The sequence below is a fragment of the Neopsephotus bourkii genome, unplaced genomic scaffold, assembly GCF_033783945.1.
Source record: "Neopsephotus bourkii isolate Nb327-2 ecotype Australia unplaced genomic scaffold, CSIRO-AGI_Nbou_v1 NB_1350, whole genome shotgun sequence".
NCBI classification, from domain to species: domain Eukaryota; kingdom Metazoa; phylum Chordata; class Aves; order Psittaciformes; family Psittacidae; genus Neopsephotus; species Neopsephotus bourkii.
Window position 1 is genome coordinate 1,096,565 of NW_026901829.1, and position 20,162 is coordinate 1,116,726.

General features: G+C 42.1%; 1 protein-coding gene across 5 annotated transcripts in view; it reads right to left on the reverse strand.

Annotated features, from left to right (window-relative positions):
• Nucleotides 1-4,097: 4,097 nt before the first annotated feature.
• Nucleotides 4,098-20,162, reverse strand: part of ST3GAL6 (ST3 beta-galactoside alpha-2,3-sialyltransferase 6) — a 46,036-nt gene continuing 29,971 nt past the window's right edge. For 3 of the 5 annotated variants that reach the window (XM_061366596.1, XM_061366595.1, XM_061366599.1), the window contains 5 exons: nt 15,157-15,252; nt 12,908-13,094; nt 10,807-10,944; nt 7,120-7,272; nt 4,098-5,470 (listed from right to left, as the gene is read on the reverse strand). In XM_061366596.1, coding sequence (XP_061222580.1) covers nt 5,390-5,470; nt 7,120-7,272; nt 10,807-10,944; nt 12,908-13,094; nt 15,157-15,252 — 655 coding nt within the window. In that variant the 3' untranslated portion in view covers nt 4,098-5,389. The remainder of the gene's footprint in view (nt 5,471-7,119; nt 7,273-10,806; nt 10,945-12,907; nt 13,095-15,156; nt 15,253-20,162) is intronic. The other 2 variants (XM_061366597.1, XM_061366598.1) reach the window with 2 other exon arrangements.

Genomic DNA, 20,162 nt, shown 5'->3' on the forward strand with positions numbered 1-20,162 from the left:
AGGCCAGCTTGGACAGGGCTTTGAGCAACCTGGTTCAGGGGAAGGTGTCTCTGCCCATGGCAGGGGGTTGGAATTGGGTGATCTTTCAGATCCCATCCTACCCAAACAGTTCTATTATTCAGTGTGTAAATTATAACCCATGGTGTGGCTCCCCCAGTCTCACTCCAGACAGGCATTCCCTCCAGGCTGGCAAACTCCTAAACTGTCAGTACCAAAATGAAGGTATTTCGTACCTACTTGTGTCAGGTAATCCTTTTCTAAACCTCCCTTAAGGCTCCCTGAAGCTGCTGGCTAAGCAGCTCCCTACTCCCCAGCATCTCAGTTTTACCGTACAGAGAGAAAGAGAAAAGAAAGCATGAGTGAAGTATCACAATCCCACTTTCTATCTGAAGTCTTTTCACCACACACCATCTTCCTAGTTAAATATCTTTTATTTTAGCAATCCCCTGGAAGTCCCCCATAAGACAGGCAAACTGAAATCAGGAGCATGCTGCTCTGGATCATACCCACAAAAAGCTATGTCCCAGCCTTGCTTTTGCTCAGCCTGGAGCGAGCTCTCCACCCGCAGTACAGCTCAGACCTCAGTTCAAACATCTTCAGCTCTGTTTGCTTTACTAAGCACCAAAGCTTGTTCTGAAACTCAACCCCATATCTGACAACACTGTGTGTACTTTACACACCATTAAAAATGGGGCTGGGCATGCCTGCGCATCTGCGCATGCAGAGCATGCTGACCTTGCAAAAATAAGCCTGAGGGCACTGTCTTTAACAGAGTTTATTCACAGGAAAATAATCTCTTTCCATTTGTAGCATTCAAAATTTCACGCAAAACGACTGCAAGGATGTCTTCAAAATACAGCTGGCACTTTAAAAGCATATAAAACTTAAGACAAATGGTAACTAAAGTATTTACCGATACCAGGAAGAGATGTGGGATTTCCTATGTTCTTAAAGATCAGACTCCATCTAAAAGTAATTTTACCACCTCCCAGGGAATTGTTAAAAACGAAAGTATAGCCTAGGAAACAAGGTACCAAATACTCATAATTAGACACCAAAGTTCTGTATTATTATCACCAATACAGTCACTGGAAATGTCATTTATCATGTCTTTAGGGCACTCTCAGGTTCATATTTAGTGCAATAGTCTGAAACCTTCCTTTTTCAGTCAGCTCTCAGTATTTCCCTTAGTTATTACAGCAGAAGAAAAAAAAAAAAAAAACACTTTCCTGATAGAAAGCAAAAAAAACCCCTGAAAGTCTGAGCTGAAGCAAGCTTTCAGCTGACACCTGCCATCCTGCATACTCCACTACCTTAGAGCTGGGTCTTTACTACGGTGCAGCGTTTTCAGCAGGGTGGCAGATAAAATGCAGGAGCACCTCTGCTGTAAGGTGCTGCGGTCTCAGACCTCAGCAGGCTGCTGGAGAACAGGACAGAGGAAGATGGGCTGAGAGCACCTGACTTTGCAATTGATACAGGAAGAAAATGGACGGGAAGTACTGGGTACCCATGCAGTTAGTTACACTGTTACCACTCATGGAAACAGAGCTGGCAGCACCTTGGCATTCAAACTTGGCAGCTTGGCAGATGACGATGTGATTAAAAACAAAGGGGAGCTGTTAATGGGAAGTTTCAGTGCAGATATTTCACTTTCAGGAATGACAAAACTAGAAAAACAGAATCTTAATAGCAGTTCACTCTCAAAAAAGATCAAAGTTTTTGGAGTTAGTATTACTGCTTTTTCCAAAAATCCCAAGGCAAGTCTTTGGTTCTGCAAAGTGCCTGTGGAAACATGGCTGGATAGAACAGGCACCATCATCTGTGAAACGCTCACCCAGGTATTCCTGCCCAAGTGAAGCTGATGGAAAACCCCCTCAAGGCAGTGTAGCAGAAACGACCATGTGATGAAGCAGGGCTGTAATACACAGAATCTTACCGAAACATCTTACAGGAGGGAAAATTAATCACTTGAGTTGCTGCTTAGTATTGAAGAAAAAGCTACTGGCCTGCAAGCTGTGCTTTCCAAAGCCCTAGTGCCCAGTGGTTTGGCAACAGTACCAGCTCTTGTCTCGGTCCCAAGTGAACAGTTTGGCTGTAAATGCTCCCCAGGCACCCAGAACAGTAACCTTGGTATACACGGACTTGACACCCCTGCAAAAGCACAGGAGTAGGGGGAAAACATCCCTGGGAGTATTGCTTAATTTCCAAAATGTCAGTCATACAAACGGGGAGGCTTACTAAGAAGAAATACAATAAAAAGGGGCAGCTGATAGGGATAAATGCTTGTGGACAGCATGTTAAATGTGTTGTGAATCCAAAAACATTATTAAAAAGCCCCAAGCAAACAAACCAACCAACCCAACAAAATTGTTAGGGAGACCAAAAAAAAAAGCTGACATGGTAGAAAAAGAGCAAAGGAGCCTAAGTAAAAAGTTTGGGGAACACCATTTGTTTGCCATGAAGCCTTTTTTCCAATTACTTTCCTTGGATTCTAATCATAACAGAACAAAACCCAGCTGTGTCCCTCCCCCTTCCCCCTAAGAAAAGAAAAGCAGAAAGCCTCCTAGGAAAATTAGAAGGAATCAAGTTTACATTAATTGGAAGAATCTCTCTGGAGAGGCAGTACAGCATAGAAAATATGCACATCCTCAAAAGCAGAGCTCCCTACCCACCTCCTGCTACTGGGAACAGGGGCTGCAGAAGCAGAGGGGAACAGCAGCACCATCACAAGAATAAGGGACTATGGGGAGAGAGCAAATTCTACAGCTCTCTTGGACAAAATCCTCATGGTCAGCGTACAGAAAGACGTAGATGTGGCTGGATCCATGGCTGCAGCCCATCCCAGAGCTGGGGTGGGGCACATCTTGACGGGCAAGAAGCAGCCCTCCACTTCTACCTGGCTCTGTTCTCAGCAGTCTGAGATCTGCCAAGGACTTCTACACAAAGAGAGCTCATACGACACGGCCTCTGTGAAAAGCCTTACATACGCATTTTCTTTCCCACGGAATTACTATGTCAGAAGTCCAAATCACTGCAGTGACAAAAAACCTTTTTAATGAACTGAAATTGCCATGAGAAATAAATGCTGGTGGAAGCAAAGGCATAGCATCACTTTTTGTGGATGTAAAACCCTACTTGTCTCAATTCAGATTTTTTTTAACCAACTATCTCCTCAAATCCCAGAACAATGAATGTAAAAAAACAAACAACAAAACAAAACCAAAAACAACCCAACAACTTAGAACCCTTCTGTCACATAGGGAAGAAATTCTGGTTTCCTCCATTTCCAGTTCTGGTTTCCCCCATTTCCAGCACCACAGCCCCACACTGCCCATCTTCCTCTCCCCTCCATGCCCTTGCCCTGGGCACAGCTGGACAAGAGGTCACCCCCTGCAGCATCACCTGCAGCAGCTGGGCCCAAAGGGCACACATCCAGATCGCAGGACACCATGGCACAGCCTGACTCTTGTTGGGGAGACATCTGGGTCTTCCCCAACCCTTAACACAGATTCTTATAACACTCAGTTATTTCAGATATGTTCCTTTTGCATGAAAGGGACCAAAGCTCAGGAGTCATTAGGTGAAAGCACAAACCTCCTCCTCTTTGGCTGTAGCTACCCCTCAAATCACGCAGCCCTCACTGATTCCCAAACAGCAGAGCCAAGGAGCTGAAGTGCACATGACAACTACAGGAACACGAGGGTTTTAAATACCTATTTAAACACCTATGTATCACTCTACAAGAGAAACAGGAAAAAAGAAAGATGACTCTTTGGTCACTTCAGAGCTTATTTCTCTAGGTTGCTGCAGCAAAGAAATTGCATTTGGTACTCTCGCAACCCTCAGCTTCTAGGAAAAAAAAATACTGTGCTCTCGACCTGCTAGAGGCTTGTATTCGTCTCTTAATTGTTTGGACTGCTCCTAAACGCACTAAAAAACTCTCTATATAATTTTATTAAAAAGCAGCAAAGGTTTTTCTACCAACTTTAAAGACTTCTTTTTTCTTTTTGGACTTCATTGTACTTTCTTCAGGTGTGATTGATCAAGAAAACACAAGATCTGCAAATCTGACACAGTTAGAAGAAAATAATACACCATTTGAGAGAACTGGAACAATGCATTGCTTGTTCTGCTTTGACAGCTGTCAAGGGCATTTCCAGGCAGATTTGACTCATTCAGCTGGCTTGTCTGAGACAAACCAGTACAGGAAACAAACGTCCTATCACATGTTTCAATTAAAAACCACTAAATGATTTAGTTCAGCCACATCCTTTAAACCTAAATGTCAAGACAGGACAGGTAAACAGAAGCCAAGTGATAATTCAGCTGAGGCACATCTTGGTATTCCCAAGCACACTCTATTAAAAAAATAGAAACATTCATTGCTCAAATTGATGCATTTCAAAGGTGGAAGCACACTACAGCATCTGAGAAAGGAGACTGTTCTAGCCTGGAAAAATACACCTTGATTCTTGGGAAGCAAACAGGAAATACAAAAGATCCTGTCCTAGAGATCTAGGAATCCAACAAGCATTGGCTCCAAATTTAAACTCAGGCATGAACATCTGTATCCCAGCTCACATTTCCACTGTAGTCTTGGGGAAGCTGTTAGGACAACTCTTCAGTCTTCATACGCCCTCTTTTCCAAGTCACAAACTGCAAAATTTACTGGATGTTCAAGGTGGGGAGTATGATTTTCCCTAAACTGGTTACACCACAAACACTGTCGATACGAACACGTCCATGAATGGGGCTGAAGGGTTTCCATCTTTGGCAAAGGCAGACCGCTGTTCAGAGATGATGGCCAGTGCAAAATCTGTGGCTTCTTTGCTGAAGAGGGACGACCCATCCTCAGGAGTAGGGCAGACCAAAACCTGCACACTCTGTGTGTTCCCCCTTCTCCCAGACACACAGTAAGGACTTATAGGCATCGCTTTACAGCCGTTTTCATACTACAGGAGAGACATTCAAGACTTTACATCCATCTACTAATTAAACACTGGTGGGTTTTTTTTTTAGTTTTGACACGGTAACTCTTGGAGGACAACATCAGAAACAAAAGTATTCCAGAGAAGTAACTGTTTGTAAAGAGTTCTTGCTGATAAATAAGTGATATGCATCACATTTTTATATATCCCTGATACCTTCAGATGAAAGTTTCATGGTTTCCCCATTATTAGACAGCTTCACAGAAATTCAGTTAACTGTTTGCAATAGAGTCTTTTACCCCATGGGTTTAGAAGAAGATTCTGCCTTAGTGAGGTTTCTGTGTGTCTTTTAAACAGTAAACAGTTATGCTGCACTTAAAAAATAAAAATGTCATACAAAAAAATATATTTTTTTTAAATCTTGAAAATAGTGATTGCTCTTCATATGTTCCACTCAGCTCTCACGTCAAATTGACCACAAAGTTCTTGTCTATAAGCTTCTTCAAAAATTTCTGTTCAGCATTGATGTTGTGGTATTCATTCTAAAGAGATGAAAGGAAATAATAAAAAGTTAAATTCAAACTATTATCAGAAGCGTCACTCTGTTGTTCTTTCCTTTTAATTACCTGTGGTACTTGGAAGATCTAAGAGTAGGAAAGCTCTGGGGAAAAGGCTTCTCAGCAAAGCTGCAGCATAGTCTTCCAAGAAAACAGGTGAGGGACTTTTGTTCAAAACTACATTAGATTTTCCATTAGAACAAAAACCAAATAGGAAGATCCTTCAGTGGCAAGAATGGGTGAGATGTGGTCTCAGAGAAGACCTTCCATTGCTACCTCTCCCAACTCCTCCCTGTGCTGAGAGGGAACAGCTGCATAACCACATTTATGACACAAGTGGTGAAAAAATGATTAATTCTCAAAGCTCAGTGAAGGTTCTCGAAAAGCACACATCAGGCATCTGGAAATCAGATGCATGCCGCCAATCAGCTTCAACAAGCCAAAACCAACCCATCTTCTGTGTTGTACCCAGGTCCTGGATACACAGAGACCTCTGAGGCTGGGGGAGGACAGCACAAGGGAAGTCAGTTTACTGACAATCTCAGACACTGAATCCAGTAAATTAAAATGAATACAAATACTGCATAAAAGATTGTACACATACAATATTTGCAACTCAATTCCACTAAAGAATTAATGACCAGGTTTTGGTTTAGTTATTTATTTTTTAAAGTTTCAAGATCTGAGGAAGCTTATAGATGTCTATTCAACTAATGATCGACCTTAGCCAAGCTTGGTGCACATTGCAAAAAAGTGCCTCAAAATGAAGCAAGTTCACTGTCAGAGCAGCAGTCCAGAGAGACACAAGAGGCTCCTACGAGCATTGTCCCTGTCCTTCCTCTCCAGGAAAGGGAGGATGAGAGAAAATGGCGCCCATACACACTGAGCCATATCCACATGGAAAACTGGTGAAATTGAGGTAAAGGGCTGAGATGGAGTTGCTCATAGTGCAGAACTGAAGACAAGAGCAGAGACATAAAAGGAAACAGAGGCATGACCATAGCAAAGCAGGAGGGAGGAGAAGGCACCACAGATGTCTGCCAGCCTCCTGCTGCTCCTCTCCTAGTGAGCTGTGGCTTCCCCCTCCAGGAAGCAGCTCCTCTTCCTACCTCCCTCTAAGAGCTGCTTAACTTTTCTGCTTTCCATTTCTGAAATTCAGTTCTTTTCCTACCTGCAAGTGTGTAGGTCTTAACTCCTTCAGTTTCCCTTTGCTTTTATTTCTTTTTTTAAAGAATTTTGGCATCTGTGACAAATTGTGCAAGTAGGTGCCAAGGAAAAAGAGAATGCAAATAGAAACAACACTATTCATGTTCTGACAGTGCTAGCTAATACACTTTTATGAACAAGAGCTGTGTAGCCAAAGGATAACACCGCAAAGCAAAGAGAACATACAAATGGTCTTATCTCATGCAGACATTGCAGAATACAGCGGAGCACAAGGGACACAAATACCATTATCCATATTTTTCAGAAACAAAAGTAGAGATTAAGAGATTCAAGCAGTGATAACCCATGAGCAGCTGACCCAGCATCAAACAGGAGGCCCGTGGACCTGGAGTCCACGCTTTTATCTACTGAATTGACTTCCCCTGTTACCAGCTGTATTTCTCTTAACATAAACAATCGTTTGTTACCTGCATCATTTGAGACATTGTGTCATTGCCGTAGTAGTGCAAAGAACTGTTTCTGTCAGTGAAGTCATACTTGAAGCCTGCCAGGTGAACTTCATGGCATATGTGAAATGCCAGCGTAATGGCAATTAGCCCCGTTGTTGGATGCTTGGGTTTCTAAAAGGAAACACAAAAAGCACACATACATAAATAACCAGCAGCTTGATGGGAACAGCAAGAATAAAGACAGCAAAAATCAGACAGCCTCGCTCTTCTACAGATGGTTGGGTTTGTAGTTTGATCCACTTGTGTCTCCTAAGGAGTAAGGTACTGCCTGCAGGTGTTCCATGACTGAGGTGTTGCCATACTGGCCTTTCCTGGGATTCTCCGTTTCTAGTGAGGGCTGAGCCCATTCTGTAGCCCTTCCCTTCACGCAGGCATCAGAGAAGTCTCCCCATTGCTCTGCGCAGCTTGGAGCAGGAAACTGGTCAAGCTTCAATGTACTGGAGACCATTTCACCCCATCAGATTTCACAGGGTTAGCATATGTGTTCAGAAGTTTCTAGATAATGGAGATCCAGATGAACAGAACATGACATGGCACCAACCTAAGAAAGCATGAAAGCTACTGCTACATAAATTTCACTGCATTTGAACTTTCTCAAAGAAAAAATTCCAGAAGACCACAGCTTTAGACCTCCCCCCACTAGCTCCATTAATAAGAAACTTTAGATGAAATCGCTTATTTCTCCCTACAGCGAGATAGCTCAGAAGTAAATGCAATTTAAAATATCAACAGCAGCTCAGAAACAGGATTTAAGTGGAAAATTATGAGCATCTAACTGAAAATAAACATTTCTTACAAGAGCATGGAGCAACTCATTGCAACCATCTGTGCTGTCTTGTAATCAAGTATATCATGACTGTTTTAGCAGCAGCAGTGGCTAACTTGATCTGGGGTAGTAAAAATGAGGCAAGGCTTGCAGAGGTGAACTCTTTCATTAGACCAACATGCTAAGGGGATGCCGGTCTAACAAAAGCTGAGGGGGGGGGAAAGCATCCCCAGAAATGGATGAAACTTTCAAGCACTGATGTCCTTTGCTAAAATAACAATTTTCTCAGAGACCAAATGAGCTGCACACTCTCAGTATCTGCAATCAAATCTCAAACTGAGTGCAAAATCATGTGCTTTTCTGAACTCCTACCCAAGGTTCAGTTAATTTGCTTCTGAAAACAAAGCTGACAAACCAGCATGAGACAGCTTTGTACAGAGAGAAGGCAGATGCACTTGATGATACAGAATATTTTTCTGTATTGTAAGATGAAAGAGCCCCAAGAAAAGGCTACTAATATCAATTCTGTAAGCCTATTTAAAGTCACAGAACTGAACTATCAACTTTTATGTAGATTTTTTGGTACCATTATACAACTCTTGGAGCACTCCAGAAATAACATCAACTTAAAATGCACACTACTGTCTAGGGCTCCTGCCAGTTAGCAAAATAACCTTTTGTCCTCAGGGCCCAATACCATCAATTTAGTGGTGACTCTGTTGCAATGTCCATACTAAACAAAACTCAAAAATGATGGCAGGAATGTGACATGTCAGGATTAGTGCCATTTGGAAATAACAGGAATTCCACAGGTTGCAACTAGCTGTTTAACTTTAGCTATCATAAAGTTCATCTCAAAAGAATAAAATAAGCAACACTATTAAAATGTATTATCATGCTGGCGTCCTAGCAATATCCAGATATCCTTGGCTTGTAATTAAACTTGTTCATATTTAATGGGGATAAGCACAGCCTTGGAATGACTCTGCAACACTTTCTGACTCTACTGGAGCAGCACACCTGATTTTGCAGTTGTTCTCCCAGGTCTGCTAACACCACCACAGCTCCTAACAAAGAAACAGAAATGCTTGCTGGACTATGCGTAAGTGCCACTCAGGGAACATGAGGTTGGCTTAATGCAAAAGGCAGACAGCAGTAGTGATCTTCCACATCTCCTGCAGGCAGAGGGAGCTGAAGTGCAGGACAGGAAAGGCAGCACCAGCACTCCCCAGGGACAAGCTACTGGACAGAAAGCTCCTAAATGGGTCCTGCAGAAGTCCACCCTGACAACGGGAACCCCTGAGGCACGACCTGCAGCTTAAGTGAGCAACTACAGATGTGCAGGTTCCTGCGACAGCCAGCTCCCGAGATGGAAGAAAAAGTATGCCTGATCTTGACCATTTGCTGTCACTGGGGACATCTGCTGCTACCAAATGCCTGGGATAGAGCAAGTGCAATGTAGAGGTAGCAGAAGGGGGCTCCAAGCATGGATGTGCTCTACCTAGCTCTGGGCAGGAGTGCCCAGGGAGCTAGAGAAGAGCAAACAGCATGTATGCTATGCAAGCAACTGAGGGTCCTGTGCCTCCATACTAGCTCCAGGACACCACAAACATTAGTAGCTCAGCAACAGTACTGTCTCACTTTTACTCCCACTGAGAGAGGAGAAATTTCTGAAGCCATGGAGGCCATAAATGTTCTATGGCACTTTAAGAGACAGTCAGGCACCCAACTACTATGCTGCTTTCTTCCCACTCTTGGCTGAAGAGCTGAAATGCCATGGATCCCCAGCAAGCACGCAGTCAAACAAGGTATTCCAGTTTTGAGCGTTAACAAGGGAAGGAAAAAGCCACTGGTAGGCTCAAAAAACCAGAATTTTACAAAGATTTAAAAAAAAAAAAAACCAACAAAAAAAACCCCACACAAAAAGAACAAACAAACAAAAACAAAGGGCACAAAACCTCCCCAAAGCAAAAGACCCTCAACTCCCTCAAATATTAGAAAGTTTAAACCAGAAGAAGTTGTGGCAGACACTGTACAGTGACAGCCTGTCAAATGTTTCTGCACATGTCAGTGCTGATCCTGATGAGGCAGCTCTGTGCAACGATGTGACCCCAGGGAACCGTATTTGTGCTACACAGCATGTGGTCAGTCCTGACTGCTAAGAGAGGTCTGCAGCTTGAAGCCTTACCTTTCATCAGAAACACTCCTCAGGCATAAATTGACAGTTTTTGTGTGCAAATTGCCAGTTAACTCATTACAATGCTTGGCACCAAATCAGTAAGCACACAAATGCTGCTAGACACATGTCATTAGCGCAGGGCTGGAATATCCTGTATGCTCCCAGTCCTTACACACCCCCAGCAGTGGGAAACTGCAGCAGTGTTAGAATTACTATAAGTTGGGTGTGGGGCTTTTATGGTGTTTTGTTTCTGCTGGGATTTGGGGGGGGTTTGTGTGCTGTTTTGTGCAGTTTGGGTTTGTTTTTTTTTTTTTCAATTTTGTTGTTTTGGTTTTGTTTTTAAGGAAAAACAAACATGTAACACCTTGCATTTAATATTTCAAGACTCCTTAATATTTCTAGAGGCTCTCTAGATCTGCCATGTTCCAATACCTGTCTAGTTTTCCCAATTATGTAAAAGGCATTATGTCTGTCTGCAAAAGCAGTCTCATTTAATACCAATTACAGAATGGGTGTACAAGGCTACCCAGTCTTTCTGGATTCCATTTTTCCATCTTTTCTAAGCACCATTCTAAATGCAAACTACTGCAATGTGAACCTAAAAGATGTTCTAACATAGTCCACTATAATAAAGAGAAAATTACCTCTGAGTATACATTTGGTTGCACGAAACTGAAAGGCACAGAATTAAAAACCCTACCTCCTTCTTGGGAAACCTTGTTGGGAAACGAAGCCATTCATAAGCTGTTTTTCTGGTGATGCTGGGATCAAGAATCCTGATTTGACTAGATTTGTATATCATGTTCAGAGCCGGTTTCTTCCAAAAGCCTTTAGCACTCTGTAACAGGTAAGCAAATACCCATTTTCAACAGCTATAACTGGTTGATTTTGGTTTTTTAGCAACTCTAACCAGAATAAAATCCAAGGGCAGGAGGCTGAAGAAGGAGTGCTGAACCTCCCAAAGTTCAGCAAAGACGTTCAAATTGTACTCCTGCAATAGGATAACCCACTGCAGCACCAGAGACTGGGGCCAGCTGCCTGGAAAACAGCTTTGCAGAGAGGTCCCTGATGGACCAGCTGTATGCCCTGGAGGCAGTAAATGCTCATTGTGTGCTTGGCCACATTAGTAAGAGCATAAGGATATGTAGACAGATGTTATCATTTTCAAGCACTTTGCATTGTGCTTTTCCGAGATCTCACAAATGCTGTTTTGGGTTCTCCCCTTTTGTGCAAGTGTCAAACATAGGCAAGCTCAGCAGAAGGCCACTAAAATGGCCAAGGGGCCAGAGAGCAGGGAAAACAACAGGGTCTGAGAAAGCTGTGTTTGTTCAGCCCATCTTAACTATTTGGTCAGGGTTTACAAAAAGAGCATCAGACTCTTTTCAGATGCACACAGTGAAAAGACGAGAAATTCTTTCATGTGAAGGCACTGCACCACTGAAACAGAGGTTGCAGAAATATCCTTGGAAATACTCAAAATTTACCTGGAGCATGCCCTGAGAGCCTGGCATGGCTTTGAACTTGGCCTTCCTTTCTTTCAACAAGGTTTTGCACTAAAGACCTCCAAAGAGAGGTCCCTTCCAACATTATTCTGCAATTCCACCAAGTGTGCAGGATAAAATAATCTGGGAAATGGCTGGAACATGGCATGCCAGAATATGAAACAGTGCTAGGAAGAGGATAAAAAGTTATCTCAAAGAGGAAAAGTGCTGTTGAATGAGGAACTGATTAAATATTTGTTCAACTATATTGTTCTGATCAAGTATGCTGATCAGCTATATTGTTCAAGGTCAGGCTGGACAGGCTTGGAGCAACCTGGTCTCTAGTGGAAGGTGTCCCTGCCCATGACAGGGGGGTTGGAACTGGATGATCCTTAAGGTCCCTTCCAACACAAACCAATCTATGATTGAAATACGTGTTGTGAGAAAGAGGCCAGAAACATTTATGGGAAACGGATAACTGAGTAGACCAACTAGGAGATCCAGTGCTCCCCCCAGCTAGGAGGACTAAAGTTCAAAGCAAAACAGGTATTTTAAATGAGAGGTGTGTGGCACGCTGAAGCAAAGTGCATGAATAACGACCTGTTAGAGAGCAGTGTAGGGGAGAGGGACCTGGGGGTCCTGGTGGACGACAGGATGACCATGAGCCGACACTGTGCCCTTGTGGCCAAGAAGGCCAATGGCATCCTGGGCTGTATTAGAAGGGGGGTGGTTAGTAGGTCGAGAGAGGTTCTCCTTCCCCTCTACTCAGCCCTGGTGAGACCTCATCTGGAATATTGTGTCCAGTTCTGGGCCCCTCAGTTTAAGAAGGACAGGGACCTGCTGGAGAGAGTCCAGCGCAGGGCAACTAAGATGATTAAGGGAGTGGAGCATCTCCCTTATGAGGAGAGGCTGAGGGAGCTGGGTCTCTATAGTTTGGAGAAGAGGAGATTGAGGGGTGACCTTATTAGTGTATATAAATATATAAAGGGGGAGTGTCACGAGGATGGAGCCAGGCTCTTCTCAGTGGCAAACAATGAAAGGACAAGGGGAAATGGGTATAAATTGGAACACAAGAGGTTCCACTTAAACCTGAGAAGAAACTTCTTCTCAGTGAGGGTGATGGAACACTGGAACAGGCTGCCCAGGGAGGTTGTGGAATCTCCTTCTTTGGAGACATTCAAAGCCCACCTGGACACGTTCCTGTGTAACCTTATCTAGGTGTTCCTGCTCCGGCAGGGGGATTGGACTAGATGATCTTTTGAGGTCCCTTCCAATCTCTAACATACTGTGATACTGTGATACTGTAATAATTAAACTCACTACTTTCTGACCACCCAGTATCTCCCAAAGCCACTTCAAGTCACGTGGTTTGAAGACAATGAGAACAACAGTCGTATTAGGGTCGTAGTGGATCGGATCTGAGAAGATGGATTCCGGGTAAGAAAGGCGGAAAGTCGTCCTCCTCCCAACGTCATCTTCATACCCTATAACAGGGCCATTATTCATTCTGCAAAGGACAGGCAGAGAGATGGCAATGACCACCCTACCCACAAACCTTACTGTGCACTGTCTGGCGCACACGTTAGTCTGTCAGAAAGACAGTATGTCCCGGTACAGGAGGGTTTATTGGCCAGCATTTCGTTATTACATTACATGGTAGATGAGCAATTATCAGGTACACTCACCCTCTAACTCAGAGGGATCAAGCACGTATGGGAACTTGGCCAAGATTGTTTAGAACACAATCACACAATTGCTTATCACGTGTCACTTGAGCAGACAGCCTTCTGATTTGGCTCAAACACAGAAACTAGAGAAGACCAAAGAGAGCATCTGGCTTGGAGAATTACCAATTACTCCATTCACACTACTAGATGATCCGAGTCATACAGGAGGCAACTGAAGAATGTTTTAATATTCTTCACTATCCTCAGCATACAAGAACAGGGATTATGACTGCATACCTGATGCTGACACAGCTTTATGTCTGCCTTTTTTGTTTGCTTGAGGGGTTTGGGGTGTTAGGTCTCTGTTGTTTTTTTTCTTTTTTAAATATTACTTGCACAGCTGCCACTGCTTTGGGATACAGCAGATTAATAAGCAGTGAGCAGGTGGGTCAGAGCGGCTCCATTTAAGCCTCCGCCTTGCAGTTTCTGCTTGGTAGGTGTGTTGAGTATTCTTTGGAGAATCCAAGTAGTCCCTTGCCAATGTGACTGACTTCTCAGCATTAGAGGCATGCTGCTTAGAAACAAATGTTTGTAAAACAAGGTATGCAGACAAGGGAGTATTTCAAAGTTTTATCAGAAGTCATCATGAAATACAGAATGCAAACATGACCTCTTTGTTCCTTCACAGTAAGTAAATGAGTACTGTATTTCTGAAGCAGTTTTGAATTTAGATATGTTTTTAAATGTGTAACAGTAGTCAACAGACAGACCACTGAGGAGCCCAAATACTTGAAATAGCTTTAAAATAATCTCTGGAGCTTCCATGCATCATCATACTACAGAGAAAATAAATGCAAGGCAGGTTTTATTTGCGAAGCACAAAGCTGGCAGGCAAGTGAAGCTTCCTAAGAAGAGGGACATTACCTGGAGTCTGAGCTTTATAAGAGGAGCTTCAAGTGAAGAATTCCATGTATTCATTTCCACCTTATCAGTGTGTTTTCAAATGCATGTCAAACCCCAGGCTTTGTATAGAGATTTTTTATGGTAATGCCTGACGAGTGTAACATGACTACGAAAATGAGCATTAGGACTGATGGCAAAGCCACAAAAACAAGAACACAGTGTTGAAGCATGAAGCAGACAAACTGAAATGGCAGCTCAGATTTTAGCAAAAGAGGGCTTCGGTACACTACCTGACCAACTAAAGGCAAAAGGGCTGTTTAACCAGTTACAATCTCAGTCCTTGCAAAGCAGAAACTGATTTCTCTTTTTCTTAATGTGCAGGAAATTGTTATAATTAGCCAAATACTGCATTTTCAGTTTGCTTGGCATTTGACCTTTTTTCCTGCCCTTTTCTCGCCTGTTCCTCTCTAAGCAGTTCCCCAGTTTCCCTAGCCTAACCCAGTCTTCTTCAGAGCACAGCATCCTCTGGTCTGTCAAAGCATCTTATAAACTTCTAATGTGAACTAACATGCTTGAGAAAAATGGGCAGACATCAACATCATCCTCCATGCACAAACGTTTAATTCACGCCAAGCAATGCACAAACCAGCACAGGGGTAAGACGTGTGATATGGAAGGTCAGAGGCAGGGCTGACCAGGATGCTGCTTACAGTGAGGGCCAAGTGCTTGGACCTATCCCTCATGGCAGCATCAGGGATACCTCTGTATTTCTGTACATGAGTCAGACCTACCACCCAGTGATCTCTCCTCCCCTGTATCAGTCAACTTGGGTAATAAAACACTGATCCATTTTTTCCTAATTTTTTTTAAATGAAGGCTGTGACAGGACAAATAAATCAGTAAGGTTTATACATTTGCACTTATATAGTAACTGAACTCTAAAGCAAAAGTTTGTTAATTCTTTGCATGCACACAAAATGAAAAGGAGATACCATTTACCTGATTATCACGTCATATGAGTCAATTTTCTCCCCTAATGTCTTATTTCGAAGTACTCCTCCATTACCGACCACAACACAGCGGTGACAGGCAATGCTGTGGAACAAACAGAGCTTTTAATATGCATGACTTCCTTTGCTTCATGTTGCTTTTCATGAGATATTTGCATTTAGCTGGCTTTTTTACTAGTGGAAATCCTGTATCTTTTACACTCCTTGGCCTTTACAGAGTACTCTCTATCCTTTATCATATACTAAGGCGGCTTTCAAAAAAATAAATGCAGTTGCATTATTTCAGGAACTGCCAAACTTGGGAATTGGCTTCTCTGAAGTAAAACCAGTTTTATACATGTTCTTCTTCTAGTGGTTTGCTGTTTAAGATATCTAACCCAGTTGGTGATACGGGTAATGGCCGTTAGATAAATTATCTTCCACAGTGCTTCAAACTTGTCCCAGTCTGAAGGTATACCAACCAGGACAGAGTATGTCTGAAAAAAACAGCTCAAATTAATGTGCTTCTGCAATACTGACAACATCACAAGTCTAAAGATCTCTAACACAAGCTAAAGCAGTAAGATTTATGTTCACAATTTACCTTCCATGCCTCTGAATTGTACATGTGGAAAACTTTAGCCCAATGACACACATGATAGCCATTCAAATACTGATTTTTCTCCCTCTACTTGAAAGTGCTGCCTAAGCATGTACTAAGTGCATGCTGTCATGACTTAAGAAGGATATACTTAATTAAAAGTTGCATTCTCATACGACTAGATTCAAATTAGACACATTAAGTACATAAAACACCATGAGCTTCAAGTTAGATCTTACACTACATGCAACCAGAATAGCTATTCCTTTCAAATTTAGAGTGTAGAGTTCAAAAGCACCCCAAAAAGCTATTATGAAAAGCATAAACTTACAAAAATAGATTCTAAAGGTAAGACTCCCTAAGTTCTCCCTCATTTTCTAAGTGTATTTTTCACTCCCTACTGTCTTATTTTAATGCTAGTAAAATGTGTGCTTTGCTTAAAATAAAGAGAAAATGCACAGACAGGCTTGCTGGTTTTTTACTCCAGAGATTACGCCTCTTTCAGGAAGGTTTACATCAAATGTATTAGACTGCAAACTCCTTCTTACAGGACAAGGACATCATTTTTCGTTCTAAAACTGCTTCTTCATTTAGAGCATTTTGGCTGCAGCAGGAACAATGGCAAAATGAAAAATTTGGTACTTTCTTCAGACACAAAACAGGCTCACAGCTTACTGGGAATGAGCTATCTCCCAACATCCCACTCCCACAGTTCTTCAAGCAAGCAAAAGGATCTTTTCTTACCATAGGGCACCCCACAACTATCCCCCAAATACTATAATCTGTATTAAATGCCCAGTGTGTCACTTTATGAAGACTAATTAATATGTTCCTCCTCAGACAGTACAACTTGTTTTTTCAGCTGAGAGTATTGTTCAACATCAGTGAAAATAGCTTGTTCCAGCCAAGACTGACCAACACCTCAATGTACAAAGCAGTTCCCTGTGTCTCCTACAGAGTTAATGCAGTTACGCTGTACTGCATGTAGGCTATGGGAAAACTGAGCCTCATAGTAATGCTGAAAACCTGAAGCTTACAGGAAAGGTGAAATGTGAATAAATGCCAGAGATAAAAGGCACTGCATTTCAAAAGAAATGCTGGGATGGCACCTTCTCACCTGCTGCTCCAGAGCCACATCAGCAGAGGGAGTTGCCTCTAAAAATTTATATATACATGTAAATACATATTTAAATAGTGCTGCTAAACACAGCTCTTAGGGTGGGGTGACATGGAAAAACCTGGCACACCTGTCTCTAGTGTTTCTGCAGCTTAGCAGAAGCCAAACATTCATAAAAAGATTTCCAGCTAATACCACAAGTCTATGTGACTCAGTACCTTGGAAATCAGAGCGGTGAAAACCTGTTACATTAATGTTCAGATGCCAGAAAGGGACTCTTCATCAAGGACTGTGGCAATAGGACAAGAGGTAATGGGTTTAAACTTAGAACAAGGTTAGATGTAAGGAAGCAAGCTCAGGTTAGATGTAAGGAAGAAGTTCTTTACTGTGAGGAGGGTAAGGCACTGGACCTGTGGAGAGAGGAGCCCACACCAGAGCAGGTTTGCTGGCAGGACTGGTGACCCCAAAGGGATCCACACTGGATCAGTCTGCTCTTGAAGGACTGACCCCACACTGAAGCAGTTCGTGAAGAACTGCAGCCCGTGGGAAGGACTCGTGTTGGAGAAGTTCATGCAGAACTGTCTCCTGTGGGAGGGACCCTGTGCTGGAGCCGGGGAAGAGTGTGAGGAGTCCTCCCCTGAGGAGGAAGGAGCAGCAGAGATAACGTGTGATGTACTGACAGCAGCCCCCATTCCCTGTCCCCTTGCTGCTGCTGCTGGGGTTGGGGAGGTAGAGAATTCATGAGTTAAGCCCAGGAAGAAGGGATGTGTGTAAGGTGTTTCAATATTTGGTTTTATCTGTCATTATCTTATTCAGACTTGATTGGTAATAAATGATACACTTTTTTCCCCAAAATTTAGTCTGTTTTGCCAGTGATGTGATTGGTGAGTGATCTCCCACTGTCCTTACCTTGTGGTAGTGGCTTTGGTGAGCATTTAGCATCCAGCCAAGGTCAACCCACCTCAGCTGACTAGTACTGCTTGGATGGGAAATCGAATTTGATTCAGAATTTGAAGTTTGATTATGCTTTCAAAGTCCAGTGCCCTTAATAACACAACACTCAAAAATAAAATTATTGGCTGCCTGCAGATAACCCATAAAGCATCTAACATCAGTACACAAACTTTTCAAGTGTATAAAGTTAACGAGCAGATCAAGTATTCCTGATGAATTGTACATGAATACAATCATAAATACAGTCAAACAAATTAGAAAGACCAGCTTTTAATCTCTGTCAAGCTCAGGAAGTCCACATAGGCCAACTCAAACAGGAAGTCTGGCACAAATGCGCTATTGCTGAGCTGTATTCTCTCCTTTGCCCCCTTTCTCTGTATTCAAGTGTACTCAGTTACAATCGTAAGTCTGGGTCCACAGTAACACAGATTTCACCGACAACGATAAGCAGGAAGGGAAATGGTTTATGCTAGCATAAGAAAATTGAATATAATATCACAGAAAACTGACATATTAAATTGAGATAAAGAATATGTAGTCAGGCTGGACTGCATTCAAAGATACTTAAGTTAAATAAACTGACCTGTACTTACTGTCAGACTGTTACTCCCAGATACTTTACCAACCCTACTTACACAGTTTCCTTTTTCTTTTTTTTTTTATTAAAAAAACTCCATTCACCCTAAAGCGTGAATAACACTCACTCTTTCTCCAAATCAATAAATTGGCAAGAGGAGAAATAAATTCGTATGTCCTTAAACAACATCAGGTGTGCTACAAGTGAAATGTAGCAGACTGACATGTCTGGAGGTCTAGCTTACAACCACCAGCACAATACTGATGAAAGTGAAAAACAGTAAAACCTCAGCTACAGCAATTGCTAAGGGATTGCATTTAGGTGTTCAAGATCTACTTATGAGTATAAATGGACCCTGATGCAATCACATGGTAACTCATCTCCAACATCTGAATGCAATCCCATTAGTCACTCAAACTATTGAACTATTGCCCTATTCACATAGTATACAAAAGAGCATCTTAACCTGAAAGCCAGGCATTGCTTTACATATATTGTTTATGTGGTAAAATACTAAAATAAATATTTTCCTAGTCTATGGAAAAAAATAAATGTTAAATGGAAATGTTTAAGGGTCAGCAGGTTTGCATCTTGCACATTCCACTGAAATACTGTTTCTCTCAAAAAGGAAAAAGATGATCTCAACCTCAGCTTCTTTAGTACACACCCCCCGTAGTCAGTTGGGGAATGCAAATTATTGCCTCTGAGGTTATTTGGTAAAAGGAAGATGCAGAGGTCACATTTTCTTGACTCAGAATTGTGTAAATGCATTTGTAAGAGTTCACTGCTGTTGACCAGAAGTCCTAAGAGTGCCCAGCAAGTAATCCTGAGGAAAGCAGAGGAGTCAGTGTTCAGAGGTTACTTTGTGGATATACCCTTAGCCTGGAAACCCTTTTCCTACAGGCTATTCCACTGAAGTCAGTGACACTGTTCACTTCCAGAGAGTTTTAGAGAACTAGATCTTTACACAGTGAGAACACCTAAGTTTGGAAAATGGCACTGTTTGGAAAGAAATCCTTTATAGCTCACACTATGTATAGTTTTACCTAAGCTGCACAGAAATACAGCTATGTATACAGCAAACCATAGATTAGGTGCTCATATAACCTAATATTTGTTAAAACACTTCACAGCAGGTTCCCCCAGGAAATGCTCATAGGGAAATTCATTTCGCATTCTGCCAGGAAGGCTGAATTAGGCAGCAGCATTGCAGAGTTGCCCAATAATTCTGTATTACCAGAGAAGGTTGTTAGGATTAATTCCCAAAGTGTTTCACATCTAAAAGTCACTGTATCTCAGATAAATGTGTATGTATAAAAGCTCTTCCTTACTACTGCAGTTCATGCCCTAACAGTGCTATGCACAAAACCTGATAGATCTAGAAAGAATAAATCATTGAATTCATCATATTTTTGTTTATACTACTGCCTATTAAATAGTAATAGTTCTCATTTTGCTTCAGTACTACTGAACTATATTACTTTTATTAAAATGAAGCATACTTCATGACCCATGAAACATATCTATATCTCAGAGAACCTACATTCATTATACCAATTACCTTACTTTTGAGGACAAACATTTCCATTTAAAAGGTACTATGCTGTACTGCAGGCATCACAACAGCCAAAATGATTACAGTGTTGAACTTGTGATATCGGGAAATTTATAATACAGCATTTGGCATTCTCTTTCAATCTCCAGAAAAAAATAGTAGCCTTTATCAGCCAATTCTGTATAGATTTCCCCAATTATTGTACTCCTGAT